The following is a 20,881-nucleotide window of genomic DNA, read 5'->3' on the forward strand; positions in this document are numbered from 1 at the left end:
TGAGAGGTCATTTGTAGAAGTACAAATTGAAAATTGGTCCCAACCATAACAAGCCACATCAGTGTACTTAGTTTATAGTTTAGATCCAGTTCTCACACTTTGGTATCAGTTTTAAACAGTACCTTGTCATGTAGATGGGTCTTTTTTTAAACAGAAACCAACATTAGATTGCGGTAACGTCAATACATTATTGAAGAAATATAGTAAGTGAAGGTACCTTTGTACTGTAGAAAGCATGGACTCAGAGGTACACTTCTTTATAACTAATTTGTAAATAATAATTTGTATGTTTTAGTATGTAAATACTGTATGTACTGTATTTCTTTGTCTTAAGATACCTGAAAATTGTGTGGTTTCATTTTCACCTGACTACAAAGGGTGTGTTATCAAGTATTTTAAACTGGTTATGGATTATTTTTTACTTTTACCTTAAAACGTCATGAGACACCCCCTATTTTATTACAAAATCATGGTTGTGATTAAACACATCACATCATTTATCTATATCCTGTTGAAAAGAATATTGTTGTCTCATTAAACAACTGAAAAATAAATTGGCGACCATACAGTATATACGCTTAAATGGAATCTGGGATCCAGTATTTTCCTTTTAGTGTCTATGGCTGCTGCGGGTCTCCTCAAACCTGAAACAGCAGCAAACAATATTTCTCACAAAGATCATAAGCTTCCCCAATGATTATCAGGCCAGCTGGCAGAGGAGGTGAGCATTAGCTACAGTTTTTCCTGGTCTCTTCCAGTAAACTTGAAACATCTTTTCATGCCTTATTGCCTCGAATCAGCTGTCTAATATTTCCCTGGCTCCCAAAATTTGCAGCTGACCATATAACCTATGCCCATATTCTCCAGCAAGTTGTGATATCCTGAGAGATGGTATACTGGGGCTTTTGTTAAAAAGGAGGGTCTAAACAGATAAACAGAGTACAAAAGCAACCTTATTCGTTTTTTATGCAAAACAGTACCCATTTGTTCAAAATATATAAAATAAAAATGCTGTTATTTTAATCATTAACTGGACTTGTTTTTGAGTCCCTATCTAAACAGAAATCCAGATGAACCAACCATACAAAATCTCATGTTTCAATCAAAACAGTAATTAGTTCATTCTTTATCATGACTACTTGCTTGCACTGAAGCTTTACAAAGTTGCTGACCTCAGTGTCATTGTAGACAGCTGAAACCTTTGATGGAAGTTAGAAACTGCAGAATTGCTTTTGGCCCTGTACTGTCATTTGAATCACACGCAAGGAACATCAAAAAGGAATGTATCTTTTATCTCATGTATTCATGTAATATTGCTTAGTCTGATGCTAGATATTGAAAGATTTATATTTCCATATTCCTATAAGCCCTTATAGGGCTGGGTTATTTTCTAAGATACAAAAAATAGTTTATCCTGAAGGTAGTGGTCTGCATACTGAATAAAATACCAAACTCAAAACATCTGTAAGTTGCATTGACTCCCTGTGAAATAGAGCTGATATACAGTGACATTGAGATTCACCTGTTCAGATATTAGGTGTTGAAATATTACTTTAGAGATGTCTGCATGACTATAGTCCATATTGAAAATAGTTTATCCTGAATGTAGTAGTCTGCATACTGAATAAAATACAAAACAAAGACCACACTCCATGCAACTGTCTCACATACAGCACAAAGTCAATGAAGCTCATTGCCCAAATACTGAAAATTAGCGTGACTGCAGCTGTTCATATTTTAAATATTTTTAGGGCCTCTTATCACTCAAGCTTTTAGTACATAATTGTTTCACAAAGTCTGTTTGCTGTACTATTTTGTAATTCTTGAAAAGTGAATCTTGAATTTCTGCCTTATTATTAAATAAGATATGAACTAATCTACTACAATCAATATCATTGTCTAGAAGTTATTACATACTGTAGGCAGCTCATGAGGATCTAAAGAAGCTAACTTAAAGAAGCCTGAAATAATTCTTCCCTTGGATCACATTATAATATTCTTTTTACAGAACAACACATAAACTATGAACATACAGTATGTCCATTGCAGTTCCCAATGGTGGGAGAGGCAAACAGTTTTTATAACAGTCTCAACTGGACAACAGCACATGTTTAGATTCATTTCTTCTCTCATTGTTTACATGTGGTACTTTATTCAACATACTCTACTGTGGAGTAAACAATTTAGCTTCCTGTAAATTTAAATACAGGGATTGCAATTGAAATCCAATGCAAAACGCTAGAGCAAATCAACTTCAATCAGTTGTAGTGGAAACAGTTGGCGACAGCTTTTCTTGTGAGTTAGTAGTACTAAGATTCAATTAAATGTGTGAAGATGGTATTATTTGCCTTTCAGTTTTCCTAATACATTAACCTGTGTAGCAATTTATCCTGCTGAATTTTCTTTGAAGTTCTAATCTTCTTTTCAACTATGTCATTCTGTTTTGCTTTGCTTTGCCTGTAAGCATACTTTCCCACAGCAATCTAACATTAAAAAATGACTTTACTTTACTGTGTACAAAAAATATATACATCATTCTCTTTTCTTTCCACACTTTCCAAGGAGTATTTTTAATTCTATCTGTAAAACCTGACTGGCATCAAGACATATTATATTTAAATGTCTGTGAACATTACTGTTTAAACCAGAAAGCAGTCACAAGTGGTTTGGTAGTTCATTTATATTCTGCAAGTTGTTTATGCACAATTCTTGGTAATCAGAAACAATCTTGAAGTGGAGATTAAATTGTCACTGTGTCTTATAAATGTGCAATAAATAAACAAATATGTTGAGGTTGAGTTAATACAAACAAAACCCTTCTGCTACAGCATTTAAAGGAGCAAGCTATTTTTTTTCTTCAGTGCCTCATGGGCTGATCTCTCAAAAGAGTCATTGAGAAGGTCACAGAGAGAACTGTATCTTTGTGGGTCTCTTTTCAAAGCTTCTCTGTTGGTTTTTCCCCACCCAGGGAGTTGAACATCAGTACCAGTAATGAGAGCCATTCAAGGGATTAATAGCTCACTTGGCCCGAAAATCCTCAATTCATTTTACTTTCTTTAAGGCCTTTTTCCAATAGAGACCAAATGAGGTTGGACTGCACAAAAGAACCACCAACCATTATTACACTTGTATTCTGTGGTGTGTGGGAATACATGATAAGAAACATTTTTCATCACAGGGTGCACGGCTCTAGGACTGTTATGGTTTTAAGGGCATTAGAGTGTAAATATTCAAACAAATGGCAAGTCAAAAAGACTCCAGCTTTAAGGCTGAGTTTAAAGGCAAACATGCCTAAATCAGTCATAGGATATTGCATGGTTTTTCTTCATGGATTTCTTTATGGATTACTCTTCACAGGCTTGATGAAATAAGCTCGCTCATGTTGATAAAGACAGATTAACGTCCGCAGGCAGATGTATTGAATACTGACCAAGAGCTCTTCAAAATAGTGTTTTTTTTAAACTGTAATCAAGTTCTAGAATATTTCTTGTGTTCAATTAAAAGATTCACAAAGTTAGGTGCTGTATTTTCCATTAGAATATGTGTAATCCTAAACAATAGCACACTGAGAAATATGTTTAAGTGTAAAGTTAGAAATCAGTGTAGGGTAAAAGCAAACATCTTTTTAAAGTATCAGTCCACTCTGGACTGTACATAAAATATATTTTAGTTTGTGCATTTCTGCCTATTATTTAGTCTTCCACACTGTTCATTAAGTATAAATGGATTAATTTACAGGGATTTCTCGCTCAAGAACACAATTTAAATTTATTTTAAATTAGTTTTACATGCCACTTTTATAAATCAAAATGGTAACTAGTCTATTATTCTTAACTTTTTGTCTTTTTTATATCATAACTGTATTCTCAAAACCTCTATTGGGTATTATAAAAATTCCTTTGGCACACTGGTGGAAAATGTTTATTAGGCAACAATATTAATCTTATTGTTTTGCAATGTGTGCCTTATTATCATTAAGGAGACAATGGGTTTCTTATTTTGAAACAAACAGTTTACTTTCCCATATGACTAATTTGATTGAATGAATTAAAGAGTTAAGAGATTACACAAAATTCAGGCAGAAGGACTGAGTTTGGAAAACATTGTAAATCTAAGTACTGTATTTAAAATAGTGGTCCTTCTCTCATATAAATAGAAATAGGTGCTTATTCTGCCATCTAGTGGAAGATCTACACATCATTCAACAGAATACTACAACAAAATGTCCCAACACAGACAAAAGTATAAAAAATAAATGCAGATTTTGCAAGATTATTCAAATATTTACTGGTTAAAACCCAGAACACAATGTGGAGACCTTTGGGAAGTGCGGTCAAAAATACTGTAAGTTTAATATTGGAGTTCATTTTTCTGCAGTTCAGACTCAATGCTTGCTACTTATCAACAATTTACACAAGAAAAACTTTTTTAGGTTACTGAAACACCAATATTTCAGTTTTATGTCTGGTATTTTATTGATTGCTCATCAGATGTTTTTTTGTGGTTGTGTTGTTTGTACCAGCCAAAGACAAATGTCAGGATCAAGAACTGTATTGTGTATAAACCTGAGTGCACTGACAATTCCACTCTCAACTTCAGTCCTTTTCTTATTATTGATTTGGAAATATTTGTTTGGCAAGAACTTTCAGAATTTTAAATTAAAGTCAATGAGCTTTCAAATTTTACCAGGTGTGAAAAGTTGTCATTAGCTTCTAGGAAATCTCCTGAACAGTTTAGAGGACCCTGTGAAACCCTAGTTGAAAATCCTTTCACAGATTGTTTCTCCTAACCCTGCAGCACTCACCTGTAAAACCTAAATCATTTTAGACTTCCTAAGGCCTACAGAAGTATAGTACAGTACATGCACCCAGACAATGTTTATGTTGTTTCTTTATTAGCCCTATACAATTTCTTGCATTAGGAATGCGTCTTGCATTAGGAATGCATACCCCAGCTTTTCTCCAGGGAGACACAGACACAGAGACAGGGAGAGAAGCTTGGGGTCAGAGCGCAGGGTCTGCCATTGTAAGGCTCCCCTGGAGCAGTTGGGGTTAAGGGCCTTGCTCAGGGGCCCAACGGAGTAGGATTCCTCTGCCGGCCGTGGGATTTGAACTGGCAACCTTCCGGTCACAGGCACAGATCCTTAGCCACAGAGCCGCTTACAGTCTCCTAAAATGATGACTCACTACAATTTACCATCTCCTTTTTATAAATAGTAAATAGTAAAAACTGTTACTCTATCTATAAATGTATTCTTCCTTTTCCTTGTCTATTGTTTTATTTCACACTTAACAGTTAAGCAAATACTATGTGCCTTTGCTATAAAGGCTATATTTGCGATAAAATTCCCATAAGCCTTAAGCATAAGATCACAAAAAAATAAATTAATGACAAAAACAGGTCTGCCTATAAGGGCACATGATTTTCCTATAGACTAAGATCGTGTCACAGTATCATGTAGCTTTAAGTAATTTCTCATTTTTGCAATATCTTGGTAATTTATTCCGTCCATTCATAACACTTTGTTTAGAAAGATTTCCACTTTTCGTCACTAGGGATCCCAAAGAAATGTCTACATAAAAAGGGATCCCCTTCATCCACCTCCAAAATCCAGCACACACCTTTTGTGTCCATCTGGGACATGTGGCAGCCGTTGTGCGCCAAGTGTCCACTACAGAGGAGATTAGGCAGAGAATTGAGAAATTGCTTCACCAAATGAATTTAGGATTGGTGGATTGTACAAGTCCAGAGTGGATGTTAGTTTCAACATTGGGGTTAACAGCTCTGGCATCTTTAATGAGTAAGTAGTCAGGTCCTTGGTTTAACATCTGAAGGACGGAAATCTACAATAGTGCAGTCTGCCTTGTCACTACACTGGGATATTGGTTTGCAAGTTCAGATTTAGAGGGATCACCTACTGGCCAACCACATCTCTTCAACAGGAACCTGGATATCCTGCGAGCACTCAGATCTCAAAGTACAGACTTACCCCTGCCTTGCTTAGCACCTGATATCTGATGAATTCAGGGTGGAAGTGTTGCTGCCAAGGAAAGAAAAAAAAGCAGGGAATCCTATCTTACTAAATTTATATGTTTTATGTTTTAATGCAGTTTTGATTGAAAGCTGACAGTTTTAAACTTGACAAAAATGATACTAGAAAAAGCAAATGGACAGAGACCTGCTTAAGGTAGAACTAAATCTATACAAGCTTTTACAGATAGTGATACAGAGACCAGGGATATGAAACCAACCCACTTTAATAACAAATCCAGATTTTGTCTCAATTACCTCAACATTAATGACTATCTGTAAAAGTTTTGTATTTATGTATTATGTTATGTGATGTTATGTGATGGAGTTATACAGATAGAATGAAAAATCTATAGACTGACTAGAACAGACTCTTCTATAATGGCACAGAAAGCTGGATTCAGCCTGGTCTGTTATGATGACAGTCTGCTGTACATAAATACAAAACTTTTACAGATAATCATTAATGTTGAGGTTACACAAACTGTAGATGTCATTTTCTCATATACCAATTATAGCTAAAGCCATAAAAAGATCCTCCTCCATAGCAGTTGGGTTCCGTAAATTCTACACGGTATAATTGAGACAAAATCTGGATTTGTTATTAAAATGGGTTGGTTTCGTAGCACTGGTCTCCCAAATGAATTGAATGAATGAATTTCTTGTAATCCTGTCAGAGAAAACAGGTATTAAGACCCCAGGCTCATAGAAACATCTAGGAAATGTCTGTGTTGAAACTGTGAGCTATGTCTCATGTTTTAGGTTGATCACGTACCTTGAGATGGGGTCTGTCCAGTTTTCAAGAATTCTAAGGCTTCAGCAGTTCATACTGCTGAAGTGTCAGCAAAGTTATCTCTCAACCCTTAACATTCAACCAATGATAGCTCAACCTAAGACACTTTAACATATATCAAATTTTGTAAAGAAAGCTATAAATTCACACAAGGAATTCAACATGACATATATTGATAGAAGATGAATAACCAGAAGAAATAGCCAGGAGCTGATATCATTCATGGACAAGACATTACCTGGATTAGCTCAGGTTTTTATTTTAAACAAAGATTTATCCTTCATGAAAGTGGAGCTTAAATACAAAATAGTTTCTCTTTATACCTGAATTTATTTTATTAATTACAAGAGTGATTTCTGGTAGTTTTCTTAAACAGAACATTGCAGTCAATGGATATGTTTCAAACAAAGCCATAGCATGAAGCTTTTTTTGGAACACAATTAACATTTGACATGTAATGCTACTATAGGTAATGCATGATGTCCCACTCCTTTCACACTACAAATGTGCTAGAACACCAATAAAGATTTGATAGTTAACAGCCAGAAACATATGTAAATTATAGTCTGCTTTTCTATGGTAAACCAAAACGTTCCAAGAATGAATACAACCATTGTTGTATGTCTATGTGAAATTACTTAGTGCAGTGAGATTATTCATTCTCAAATATAACTTTAAATATATGAATGGGAGAGTACTATGCTGTCTGGGTGCATAACTCCATCACTGCAGTTAAATTTAAGTATTATATGTGTGTCATTTGGAAGACAGCTCTCATTTAGCACATTATCTGCATGGGTTTTTAGTCCAAGAAAAATAGATGGAAACAAAATCAACATTACACTAAATCCTTTTTAAACTTTTCAGTCCCAATAGAAAGTGTAGAATGAAAAATCAATAGAATCACTAGAACAACAGATTGTGGCACAGAAAGCTGGATTCAGCCTGGTCTGTTATGTTGAGAGTCTGCTGTACATAAATACATCACGGTGGTTTGTTAATACCACTATTTATTACTTAAACAGAGGGTTAGGACAAAAACAGCATCAAAATATTCTCATTAAGGAACAGAAATGCAAATTCTGCCATTAGTTAATCAATATCCAAACTCTCAAGAGTCGCCAAACATTACTTTACAGGCACCTAAAATCCAGGTATAGGCAGGGTTAATGTTTAAAGTCAGAATTTTAATTAAAGATGTCTCCGGCTTTTCCTTAAAATAAAAATCAGAAATCATAAAATTTGACATTAAAAGCAACAAAGAGTGCACCATAATGGTGGCAAACAAATAACCTTCCTTATTTTTCCTAAGGAATCAAAGCTTAGTCAAGTGTTCTTCACCACCAGTATCATGCGAAGTGTCTTCTCTTGCTCAATGTGTTGCTGTCCATCCAGACCAGGAGCCAAGTTCCCTGAGAAGAACTGAGGAGGCAGCTCATGTTTGTCTGGGTCTGTACCCATGCTGAGCAGCTTAAGGGGAACCCGTCCTTCCTAAATTAACCCTGGGAAGGCGTGTTGCAGGAGCAGGATGACAAAAATGACCATTAAAGCGCAGAGAAGGAGAACCAACCAGACAGGAAAGGTTCCTAAAGAAAAAGAGAAGTCATCAGAAAGTGGTAACAATATGTACCAAAAACCATACAACTTTAAGGGCTACCAAATAGCATAGAATAAAATGTCAAGATTAATATCGACCACTCCATCTCCTCTTTGGTGATGGAATTATTCAATTGGTTGGTGAATTATTTTCTATTATTCTATTATTATTAAACTTTAGCATTTCTAATACTTTTGATTTATATAATTATATTTCAATACAAAATATTGAATTTTATACCATTACTGGACAACTTAGTTTATGTGATAGGCCTCATTTTCAAAATCGATATATTTTCCATCAGTGTTCACTGTATTTGAAATGATTTTCCAGCACTCTATCTAATGCTGCAGATTTTCTTTAAAATCTTTCTGATAAGCATCCGAATAACCTTGAAAAACCACACTGAAAAGGCGACTAGGTACACTGCAATTCCTGTATCGCCTTCCTGACACACTTACGTCGGCTGGGGAGAACGTGCATTTTACACCGACTGTCCACTGCCACACTTAACATGGCTGCCTCGTTGTCCCCAAGGATTTTCAGGCCTTGCTTTGTGTCCGGCAGGAAGGCCAAGCCTGTGACCACAATCCCATGTGCTTCTTGGACATAGTAAAGCTTCTGTGTATAGAAATAAAGAAGCAAGAATATTTTACTGTACTTCCATGGACAGATGATAGTCTACAAAATAATGGACTGCAATGGACTTCCATGAGTGTTCTTGTTGAAACTGTTGGTCACTCAGATTTTTGGAACAGAAATAAAATATGCTAATACACTTATAACAATTAGCAGGAGACTTATTTGAATATATATATACACTCATATAGTAAAAACGTTATATTAATTATAGTATATAATATTTCTTCATTGCATAATAAAAGTATAATTAGGGCTCGAGTTTTGGCACTTATTTTAATGCTTAGAATCTTTCTTAAACTCTTACTAAAAATGGCAATTTTAAGAATATAACACCAGCTACAAAGAAAAGCTACACACAACATTCGGCCCATTTAGTTCATTTGGTAATTATGGACTGTGGTAATTGTAGATTATGGGCAATTATTAACTATTTGGTAATAGTTTATTGATACAAGAACATCACAAAGTTCTTCAGAAAGTTAACTGATACAAGAACATCAGCCAGTTATTTCTTGAAAGAAGCCAGAGTAATAGCTTCAACAACATAACTCGAAAGCTTATTACATAATCCCACCGCATGGAATAATTTAATTATTGAATCCCTAAACTGATATAATAATGTTGAGAAATGACGTGCCCTTACACCTGTTTTGCAGACTTACTGACACTTTGGATCCCCCATACTTAAAACAAATCATGCTATTGGATTCCAGTTACAGGGGTCAATTTCTTATTACACAGTGTACACATGCATCAGGACAAAATACAAGAATAGTTAAATAGTGTCTAAAGGTTGCTGAAGTCTCAGTCAATTTCATGTCCTTGAAAGTTTAAAATAGATCCACTGAATACACAATTCCTGTATTTGAATGACAAACTTCCTGTCATATACAAACTATGTCCTGATATTTAAGGGGTGAATCCATGGCAGGATAACAAAAAAATCTGTGAGACTGCAGATTTTTGGCAGAGGGTTGAATGACAACTAGTTTATAGGCTTCGTACCTGCAGTGAGAAGGAAATGTAAATAGCTACAGATCCCGTTACCATACCCAGACCCAGGAACGTCCCAGAGTCACTGAAACAAAAAAAACACATTTACTTATTAATTTAGTAAAATGTCTGGATTTTTTTTACTTTGACATTATAGAGTACTTTGTGTTGATCAGTGGCAAAAATTCTGTTAAAAGTTCCATGCTATAACACAATAAAATGTGAAAATGTACGAGGGGGGGGTGTAGACTTTCTATAGGCACTGTACATAGTCATCTCCCCCTGTTTTTTACAGAAATATTTTTTGCGTTGTTCTTGTTAGCTGTTAAAAAACAAGGCCCTGTACAATACAGTATGTTTCGTGCTCAAATTTTACAAATTTTAAAAAAGTACAATATTTTGTTTGTTTTTTTTTGGGTGCTGGTTAAACTTTTATGTTTTGAAGAAACTCAATGTAAATGGCGAAATAATCTGTCACCAAAACAGGAAATATTGAAAAATAAGGTCAAGGCGAATTTTATGAATGTGCTGCAAACAAGGCCCAGGGTTATCAAGTGAGTGAATAGTATACAAAGCGTTTTCATACAGTATGCTTACTTGGAAAATAATATTAAATATGAAAGCATTTCAGGAGCTGTTGCTGCTTATCTCATTTACCAATAGTAAAAGTTTATCAAGAAAGGTGTGCAGTTATCACATAATACACAGTAGTAACTCTATGTATTTTGATGACAAAATAAATACATTCTTTTTTCATTCTTTCCTTTTCACTATAGTCAGAATAAATGTGACTGTGCCTACATGTTTCTTTTGGGCATTATGTGTCAAGATTTAAAGATTTGATGCATTTGTCCTAACAACTGTAAATTTGGCCTGATACAAGACTGTAATAAGAGACTGAACACACACCACACTCTTTGAAACTCATGTGTTCCATTAATAAAGGACTGTTGAGTGTGTAAATCAAGGAGTGGATTCTTTACCTGACAGCCAGACAGGAAATAACCTCGTTGCCACAGGGCCGTGTAAGGAGAGGCAGGAAGTTGCTGCCATCCCACTTGGTTAGGTAGCAGGGAGGGGGTTTGCGGTCACGCTTGTGAGGAATCTGGACTGTGTACAGCCGCAGAGCGTCAGGCTGGTCTTCCACCTTGGCAAATCTACCAGAAATATCGAACAACAAAAAAAAGAACTATTAATACACTTTCTTCATACCTCTCCTGAAAACTCTTGTGACACACAGGGCTGGAGTATGTCATTTATTCACAAAGCAGAGAAACAACCAAGTCACCTAACTCATAAAAATTAAACTGAATATCTGTACCTCTTTTAAATACTTCATATACTGCAGAAATAATACATTCTACAGTACAGAAATGTTAAATATCCTTGTAGCTACAAATACAACTTGCAAAGTAGAAATGTGCTAAGCTTACATACCTGAAATAGTGTTGCAACCAAATAACATAAAGGCAGACAACTAACACAAATAAAGTACCGTATAAGGTTAAACATCTGTGGAAGTGAAGCATTGCCCTTTTGATTCCCATTGGATCATGAACATGTATAATTAGCAATAATAAAGAAACTAAAACAGGACAGTTACTAATCTTTTACTAATCAAACAAATAAGCAAAGTATGCAATTAATAACCACAAAGTGGACTAAAATAAAGAAATTACACCAAAATATATTTTTTCCCCATATGTAAAAGTAAATCAAAGAGGTACCATCGTGTGTGCCAGTTTTCTATCAATCTAACTTTAGGTTCCCTTGGAACAAAGAAGTTGTTAACTGGAAAGTGTGGGGGAGATGCAATGTGTCAATAAAGGAAGAGCACCTGCACCAGCAGGAACTAAAGAAGAGCAAGTGACAAAAGGCTTAACAAAGAGCCACAGATCTTGCCTGCATGCTTGGTACCGATACATCTTTTCAGGGATGTTGGGCATATTTTCATTCCAGCGCAGCGCTGTTGCCAGCTGGTCATTCTGCCATACACAGCATTTAAAATCCCGTCCCACCGTCACTATCTGCTGTCAAAGAAATTGTGACATTTTAAAACATGATGCAACTGGTGCTCCTTGGTACGAAAAGCAAACCAGAAAATAAGGAACAAGCAAAGATTTCTTGTTGAAAAGAACACAACGTTTCGGCTGTGGAGGCTTCTTAAGCTATGAACTTCTTCAAACCAGAAAACAGCCCTAACATCTTTAAACCCTAGAAATTTTATCAGCACTGTACAACAATAGCAGTTGGAAAACTAGCAGTCGTTTTCTAGTACCCTCAACCAGCAAGAGTAAGGTATTTTTTGTGATTTATGTTTCTTACAGTACATGCAAAGCTCATTTAAAGACTAAGCTTACAGTATGGAAACTGCCAAACGTCTTACCTGTAGTAATTAAACAGTGAAACTTTCATCAAATAAGAGTGCTAATATATTCAGCACTCATATCTGAATAATCTCAAACCCCCAAATCTAAACCAAGGGTTTTTTGCTAATTTCCTGGTTTTAATAATTTTTTGGTCTAAAGGAATTCCAGGGACATTCACATTAGGCAATGCTTGTTTTCACTAACCTTTACTACTGACTACTTTACATTATGTAAAAAAGCAAAAATACATGTGAGCTGTAGGTAGGCTCATGGATATTTTAGCCAAAATTGGATTGTTTCATTTAAACAACTGACATGTGTTTCAATTATATCCATGAAAGTAAAAAAGGAGGAAAATACAACGTGTACTACAGCTAAGAGACTAATTCTGCTCCCCGTAAAGCAAAAGCTATTTCTTGAAAATGCAGCATAGAGGAAACATCTGGCATTTTCCGTCCTGTGCAAGTATTGGATATATTGTTGAGGGCAAACATGGAGACTTAATAAATTGTTTTTTAATTTTTGTTTTGGAAAGCCACTTTTAAACTTGGAAATTAAAACCAATAAGACAAAAAATTGCCAAAAGTGACTCAATTTGCCCCAATACTTGCTGTATTAACAGCAACAATAAAACATGAATTGTATCAGAATATCCAAGTACTGCTTTTCTTGTTTTGAATTCTGTTCTTTTAAATAACCTTCTTATACTATTACCTTACTGTCCTGGATGATGTCTAAATCTTCAATCTCTCCATCATGCGCTTTGAAATCTAGCTTCTTTTTCATAGCAGGGAACTATGGTAAAGAACAGAAGAACTTCAGCCAAACTATAATTTTGAAGAACCAATACTTCTCATTTGTGAAAAAAAAATACTTTCCTAAGTGAAAATCACCAACAAACTGTTATGGATCAATTGGAAGAACAAAAACCTTTGCATTTACCATTTTAAAATTACATTTTTAATACTGTACCAGACAACAATGCAATCCCTTACCAAAGGGTATTAAAATCTATTTTTGACGACCATAAAATTAAATGTATGTTCTCTTATTATCACGTATGCTTTATAGATTAATAACATTTAAAAAATCACAAGTTTCATATACACCTGTACACACTTTAAAAGAAATCTCCAATACATGTGGGTATATACTGCAATCAGCTTCAGTTCTGTTGTTCATATAAATAGTATAAATAATGGTCTACTCTAAAAGCTGTTATTTACAAGCTAGAAAGACCATGACCCTGATTAGAATTATGCTAACAGAACAAAACTACATATATACTAAACTGATCTGCCAGAGATATTACAAAATGTTGTTTTAGCACAGTGCTCCACTCAGTTTCTGTTGATGGCTATTAATATCAATCTATTTCTGCAATTTCCCTCACAGGATCAATAAAGTATCTATCTATCTTATGTTAAGATTTAAAATCATTGCATGAAACAGGTAAAACACACCTGGATATCATTGTGCCATTTAACACAATTTAAGTAACTCTGAAGAGGGGTGGTTCAGTGGCACAGTGGTTAGCATTATTGCCTTGCAGCACTGGGGCCCTGGGTTAAATTCTGGACCTGGGTGCTACCTGTGCGGAGTTTGTATATTCTTGTCATGGGTTTCCTTCCTCAGTCCAAAGACATACTTTAGTAGTTCAATTGGCTTCTGGGAAAATTGGCTCTGGTGTGAGTATGTGTCTGTGTGTGGTCTGTAGTAGACTGGTATCCTGTCCAGGGTGTATGGTGTCTTGAGCTTGTTGCTTGCCAGAATAGACTACAGCTCCCCTGCAACCCTGAATTGGATGAGGCGTTTAGTCAATGGATGGATGGAAGTTACTCTGAATATTATGATGTCTAATTTGGAATTTAACAGTTGAACTGAACTAATGTATGATGCTTCATCAAATAACTGTCCAGAAATATCCGCATTTGCACAAAGCAGTATTGAGAAACATTATGAAGATAAGCCCTTTGTCTCACCTCCCATACTCGCACATGTCCATCAGCTCCACCCGTCACAAGCAGGCTATGATCTACACTGAACTGCACACATTTCTGAAGGCCATCTGGGCTGAAGTCCGTCTGTACCTCCCCCAGGGTCTCCACAGTGATCTGAGGGGAGTCATCATGCGTTCCTGGGGTGCTGTCGCTCCCAGCTTGAATCTTCCTCCTGTGTGCTCCCCGTCCATCACCCCCTGAAAATGACAGAAAGCATAAAATATATCATGCACAGTACACACTGTACTGTACAAGTACTAATGTTCAAAACAGACCTGGCCCGAAAAAATTGAGGATTATTCTGTAATTATAGAGCTTAAAGTTTTAATTACACAACAGTAAACAATTATACTTGTGTAAGTATATTATGAGATGCACAAAAATATGGCTTTCAGATGCTGCTGCATTCTTCTTTGCCTTCTAAAAATAAAACATACATTAAATGGCCACATTCTTGCTGGATATAATGCCAGTGTAATAATGCCAAGGCTCAATAAAGAAATACACTGTAAGAACACTGCTTGCAGAAGACTGAAATGAGAGCTTAGCAGGGTATTCACTGTCAATTCATCAACCAATTAAAGAAAAACATTCAGCCAAAGACACATAAACTCAGTGCCAAAAAAGGTTTGCGAACCTCTTAGGATTTCCACATATTTTACATATTTAAAATTGAAAATGTTATTAAATCTTTAATCTTTAATAATTGAATACCGTTCCAATATATTATTTAACTATGTTTGAAAAAAAATGTGAGCTTTTAACTTCTAGAACTCCCTAGACCAGCAATGACTGCTATTAAAAGTTGCTTCTAATCACTGATTTGCATCTGATTTGAGGAATTTTGACCCATTCCTCCTTCATCTCTGTAACATTTGAAGGACACCTCGCAGGGACAACACACTCCTGACCTGTCACAACATTTCAGTGGGGTTTAAGATCTGGCCTGTAATTACGCCATTGTAAAACAGAATTTCTTCTGCAGCCATTCTTTTGTAGATCTGCTTTTTTGTAGTCAGTGATATTTAGGATCACAGACAGACTTTTGGTTCCGATTCAGGTCACAGAATCCTCTAGAACTGTCTGAAACAATACAGAAGCCATGGTTGTGTCAATGATGGCTTGCTGTCCTGTTGCAGTAAAATAGCCCCAAGCCACCACACTCTCTCCACCATGCTTAAGAGCTGGGATGAGTTTCTTCTCTTCAAAATCAGCGTTTGGCTTTCACCAGACATGATGTTTCTCACCGAGGCCAAAGAGTTCTACCTTTGACTCATCCGTCTGGAGAACACTGGTCTAGAGGCTTTGTGGATCACTTATGTGCTCTTTGGTGAACTTCTGAGAGGGAGTACATTTCTCCTTTTACAGACTTTTGTATCTCTCTGACAGTGGATTGGTCCCACACAGAAATAGTTTTGTAAACCTTTCCAGACTGATTAGCATCAATAACTCATTTTCAGGGGTTCTCCGAGATGTCCTCATATCGTGACATGACTTGTTTCAACACACCTGTATGGTAAAGACCAAGCTCACAGCGTTTATGATCTTTATAAAGGGTATGTTCTTCTAAACGCAGCCCCCTAAGACCTACCTAATTCTTTAAACACATGGTTTTAATTTTTCCCCTAATTGAGCAATGAAACTGGGGGTTCGTCTACTTTTTCACACTCCCTATTCCTTTATTACTCGTTTTTTAATTCATACATCATTAAGTTTCAGGAGGCATGGAATTGATTACTATGACCCTATTGGATATTTAGATAAAGACTGGTTTTGATTCAAGACTTTCCGTGATGGTAAAACTATGGACTTTCTATATTTATCTCTGAAGTTCACTAAGTTTTTCTTTGCTCTTTGCATACTGAAATATCAAGCATCCGTTGGTTATTTACATAATGTTAAACTCATCTTGGATCAATGTAGGGAGGGCCTAAAGATTTTGTGGTTCTCAATTTATTATTTTTATTTATGCACCACTGTTAAAAACCAATGGTTTTATATTTTAAGTATTCATTTTTAGATTTTGCCTCAGGCTTACCACTAACTGTAGCAGTCATCCCACAGCTAGCACTTTCAATACGCAAGGTAACTAGATCTTTATCATATTCTTAAAGGGAGGATAACCAATAATTTAGGGTTCTACAGGGAAAACTATATGCAAAAAAGTGCTTTTTAACAGCCTCAAACACATATTATTTATGTTTATGTAAATTAACTCTTTCAAAGTTCTGAGTGTCCCCTCACTCTCAAGACAGAAAAGTACCTCACCTCCTTTTCCTGGTGGTTTAGCTTCTGGTTTGTCAGAGCACTCTCTGAAGCGTAGAAGCTGGCAGCTGGTGTCTTGTCCAGCTGCAATGACATTGTCCCCTAGTGCCAGGTTCATGGTAGCACGGGGGTCAGTATCAAAGGAGTGTGCAAGAGAAGCACTGAACTGCCCTTCCACCAATTCCACCCGCAGAAAATGCTGAGAAGACAGAAAACAAATGTTGGGAGATCATTTTAAATGAAACAAGATTATCCCAGTTCACCCCAGATCCCAGTAGGAAGGTTTGTACTTTAATTTTTAAACATTTTTATTTCACTGACTGGTATTTACAAAGGCATTTTACAGTCTTGTTATTTATGAGTTTTGTTAGCTATGATGCAAAAATATATTTTTCTACTTATAATGTGCAATACAACTTTTTTTTACTGTTCTGTTTTTTGTATATTCTGAACTGTGAGCAACTTTTTTTTTAGTGCACTTCTCGCTGACTGTACTGACGGTATTGTATGTATTGTATTGTTGTATTTCGTAATACTGTGCTAAGCTGCTGTTGCACTGCAATTTCCCTCATGGGATCAATAAAGTATCTATATATGCACAATTTTCAGAAGAATTGTAATAATTTCTTAAATTACTAATTATCAAATTGCAGGTGGTAGGCATTCAAGGAAATGCAAGTTTTTGGATTGAGAACTGGTTAAATATAAAACACAGAGTACAGATAAGGGGATGAATACACAAATTAGAGTCAGAGGATTAGTGCCATCCCACAGAGAACTGGAGTAGAACCACTACTGCTCTTCATTTATTTCAATGATCTAGATTGTGGTATAGTTAGTGAAGCAGTTAAGTTTACAGATAATACCAAATTAGGAGGAATAGCAAACATTGTAGAACCTGTCAATGGAATTCAAAAAAGATTTTAGAAAATATTTTTTTTAACATTTAATGTAGACAAGTAGAGGGTTTCACATGCAGGTAGTTAAAGCAAATATAAATATAAATTGGGAAATGCTGACATAAAAAGGCTATTTATCAAAAATGGCACAGGTGTTTGTGTTGAAACATCTGCTTGACAACACAAGGAAGCATCTAAAAAGGCATCCAAAAAACTTTAAAAAATGTGTACATCTAATCCTAAAAAATAATTACATAATTGGAAAGGGGTGAAAACTTTTGCAAGGGACCATCACTAAAAACTTACATAAGGCTGTAGAAAAAGTAAAGGTGAGGTGGAAAACACATTTTTTTTGCAAGGCAATTGAGTTTTTTGTAAAACAAGTCTCACCACTCCATTCTTAATGCCTGTTTTAGAAGCTCCGCCTCCCCCTGCAGTGATGACCAATCCAGTGTCTCGATGCACACGCACTGTGTACAGCGGAAAGGGGGCACGATACAGGTCTGGAACCTTATACTTCCCCATTGTTCACTCCTCCAAACTGCAAAATACAAACAATACCTTGTTTATTGTAGTGTATAACAAACCTCTACCTCTAATAAAAGTCATTGACAAGTATGGCAATCAACTACACTATCTTACGTGTTATATATATTTTTTCTGAGTAGTGTTGTGAGGTTCCATATCTTGATATGTTCTGCTTCTCAGATGAAACCAATAAAACTGTGATCTTTCACCTAGTTGCCGTGCTCAACTGTGATATGCATGGTTTAGCCGTTTACTCGTTTTTCCTTCTCCAGGCTGTGAATTCCATTATATTCCACAAAATGAAGAAAAACAGTTTCTCCAAAAGACAAAAACTTCTGAAGCTGAAAGTTTAAAACAGCACCATCAGCAGACAAATGGTATCACCTAACCTTAGCTCGAAAACCTGGCAAAATACATAATGGTCTTTGTAATAAGTAAGGGTCAAGACTACTGTTCTTTTAGATGAGGGGTAAACAAAAGTACTCTTCTCCTAGACTGCAATAGTGTCGCCATAAATGCACAGAACAGTAGTAATCAAGATCTACCAGTGCCTTCCGGTGGGTCATTTTACTCCACCTACACCATACAGAGGCCTAGTGCTAGAAAAGAAAAAACTACAATCACTGGTTTAAATTCTGTGGTTACTCAACACCTTCCACCTTCCCTCACCCAAGCTGAAAGGCATTATAAGATAACCACCATGACAACATTAGGTTAGGACCACTAAGAGGTGTAGAACAACAAACCGGCCTTCATTCTTGTACATAATATTTCTCAGGGGTCAAACAGTCTATAAAGTATAATTTCCATTTTTTTTCCTTCACAGGTCCTGTATTCATTAACAGGGCCCCAAGGATCACATACAAGCTTTTATTCTTAGCACCCTGCATTTTCCTTTTTTAAATGTGTAATGAGAAAAAGATTGGAAAACAAACTTCCCAGTCCCTGTCTTATTTCTTTGCATCATCTTTTGCCTGACAATATAAAATAGAACTTTTAGTTTTAATATTCTGTTTGCAAATGTTTACAAAGAAAACATTTGAGCAATATCTCAATCTTTTTCATATCTTTTTTTACATTCAGCATTAAGGAAACAAAGAATATCAAATGTCATGTTCATAAAAAAATAAAATATAATAAAATAAATTAATCTGTTTAATCCAGCAGATCCATACTTTATAACAGCGGTTCTCAGTTACCTTGTTTGTGCACCAGCCAAGTTCTTAATCACGGCCAAATTGATTTCAATTTTCAATTTCAACTCTTAATTTCTTCTTCCAGATACTAAAAATTGTATGGGATTCAAAATTGTTATTAATCTCGCACCAATTCTCTGGTTCCAGAACTAACCCCAGTTGCGTATATTAGAAGAAAATGATGAAACACATTGGACTTCAGCAGAAGGGGAAAAAACACATTATTGGGAGCAACTGCTAAATTATCTTTCAACCTATCCGCTAACTATAACTTGATAACCTACTAAGTGCTTTTAATTCAGGAATAAGGCATAAAAGTCTTTGTTTGAAAGCTGACGAGAGGCTAAGTATATTTCTGAATGTTTAAGTTTCAAGGACTGAGTGCAAAATAAAAGTCTAAATAAGCAAATCAATAACTTCAATTGTAGCCGGTCAAATTAGACCGAAAATCATTTCACAGCTTTCCCTCAAGACCACGATTGAGAACCACTGTTCTAAAATACGAGGGGAAACAATATTCTGTATCATACAGTGTATGTACGAAGTAAATATTGTGACCTACATCTTGGTATTAACGTCCTCTTCTGGTTCCTTTTAACAACTTCAGACAGCTTGTTTCTTGAGGTTTATGGTTTGACGATTAAACTATTTCATAAATGTTTACCAAAAAGATTCAAAATACCGTAGTTGTTATCCAAACCGACGTGCCCAATTTAACGTACTTGCCATTCACTTACTGTAGAATGTAAATATATATGATAAAAGATTAATTCTGTAAACAATCAGAAAGACCAAAACAGATCCCATAAAATGTCTAATGTACATCAGCCAATTCAAAGATGTGCAGCCTATCTCAGGAAATGCGGTATCTGAAATGCTTTTTATTCTGATACACAAATATAATTAAAACACGTATCTTACAATTAACTCCATGATCAGATATTAAATGTCTTATAATAGCTAACAGGGTTTCTCGTGTTCTTAAAAACGTATTTTCACATTAAGGATTTAAGGAATACATAGTGTTTATACAAAATTTACTGTACCTCATTAACACGAATATGAATGCAGAATCTACTATCACATGGCAATGATTGAATAGACTCCACCAGACGCTATGGAACAAACTTGAAATTAATAACAGTCTCAACTGGTTTTTGTACTACTCTCCTGAATTGGTCCGGACTTCTTCATTAAACCCAGATTCACACTCATCCCATGGACTGTCACCCACGATACACGATGCGGAAACCTATTTGTGGAAGAGTTACTTCCCTACCTACACGTCAGCAGCTTGCCCTATATGGGAGCCCTATGTCACAGGAAGGAAAACACATACCGGAATATGCTGTGAAGTATTACCGTAATGTTTTGATAAAAGCGCCTCTCATTTGTTAATCTTAAAACAATTGCGTGTACATTGAATTATGTTGTTTTTAATATTTATTTTCTTACAGAATCTGTTATTAACTGAAATATGAATTAACACTTTTGTAGATTTTTAAATAAAATGTGTTTTCACCTTTTTATTTTTATGGGGAATTTACATTGTAACTGAAGTGAATTTCT

The 20,881-nt window shown here is 35.6% G+C and overlaps 1 protein-coding gene across 4 annotated transcripts; it reads right to left on the reverse strand.

Moving 5' to 3' along the window:
* Window positions 1-7,062: 7,062 nt before the first annotated feature.
* Window positions 7,063-20,611, reverse strand: preb (prolactin regulatory element binding). 4 transcript variants are annotated; one of them, XM_015346567.2, is made up of 11 exons: window positions 20,359-20,611; window positions 19,875-19,957; window positions 17,979-18,129; window positions 16,693-16,888; window positions 14,407-14,621; window positions 13,139-13,219; window positions 11,958-12,085; window positions 11,039-11,212; window positions 10,068-10,140; window positions 8,882-9,041; window positions 7,063-8,409 (listed from the first exon to the last, which is right to left on the reverse strand). In XM_015346567.2, exons 3-11 carry the CDS (start codon window positions 18,111-18,113, stop codon window positions 8,315-8,317), a joined length of 1,257 nt encoding a protein of 418 aa, XP_015202053.2. In that variant the 5' UTR covers window positions 18,114-18,129; window positions 19,875-19,957; window positions 20,359-20,611; the 3' UTR covers window positions 7,063-8,314. The 4 variants fall into 4 exon arrangements, with proteins under 4 accessions (XP_015202053.2, XP_015202046.2, XP_006625835.2 ...); XM_015346560.2 differs by having other exon boundaries at window positions 19,875-20,048; XM_006625772.3 differs by lacking the exon at window positions 19,875-19,957.
* Window positions 20,612-20,881: the final 270 nt, after the last annotated feature.

This window comes from Lepisosteus oculatus, chromosome 2, assembly GCF_040954835.1.
Source record: "Lepisosteus oculatus isolate fLepOcu1 chromosome 2, fLepOcu1.hap2, whole genome shotgun sequence".
NCBI lineage: Eukaryota > Metazoa > Chordata > Actinopteri > Semionotiformes > Lepisosteidae > Lepisosteus > Lepisosteus oculatus.

What these genes read in the sequence shown, in the direction of transcription:
- preb (XM_006625772.3), bottom strand. Translation starts at nt 18,113, where the DNA reads ATGGGGAAGTATAAGGTTCCAGACCTGTATCGTGCCCCCTTTCCGCTG. An exon ending in CAGGCATTAAGAATGGAGTG is followed by an intron (nt 16,889 to 17,978) that starts GTGAGACTTGTT and finishes CTGTCTTCTCAG; the next exon opens with CATTTTCTGCGGGTGGAATT. An exon ending in TATCGGTACCAAGCATGCAG is followed by an intron (nt 11,213 to 11,957) that starts GCAAGATCTGTG and finishes TATTTCTGGTAG; the next exon opens with ATTTGCCAAGGTGGAAGACC.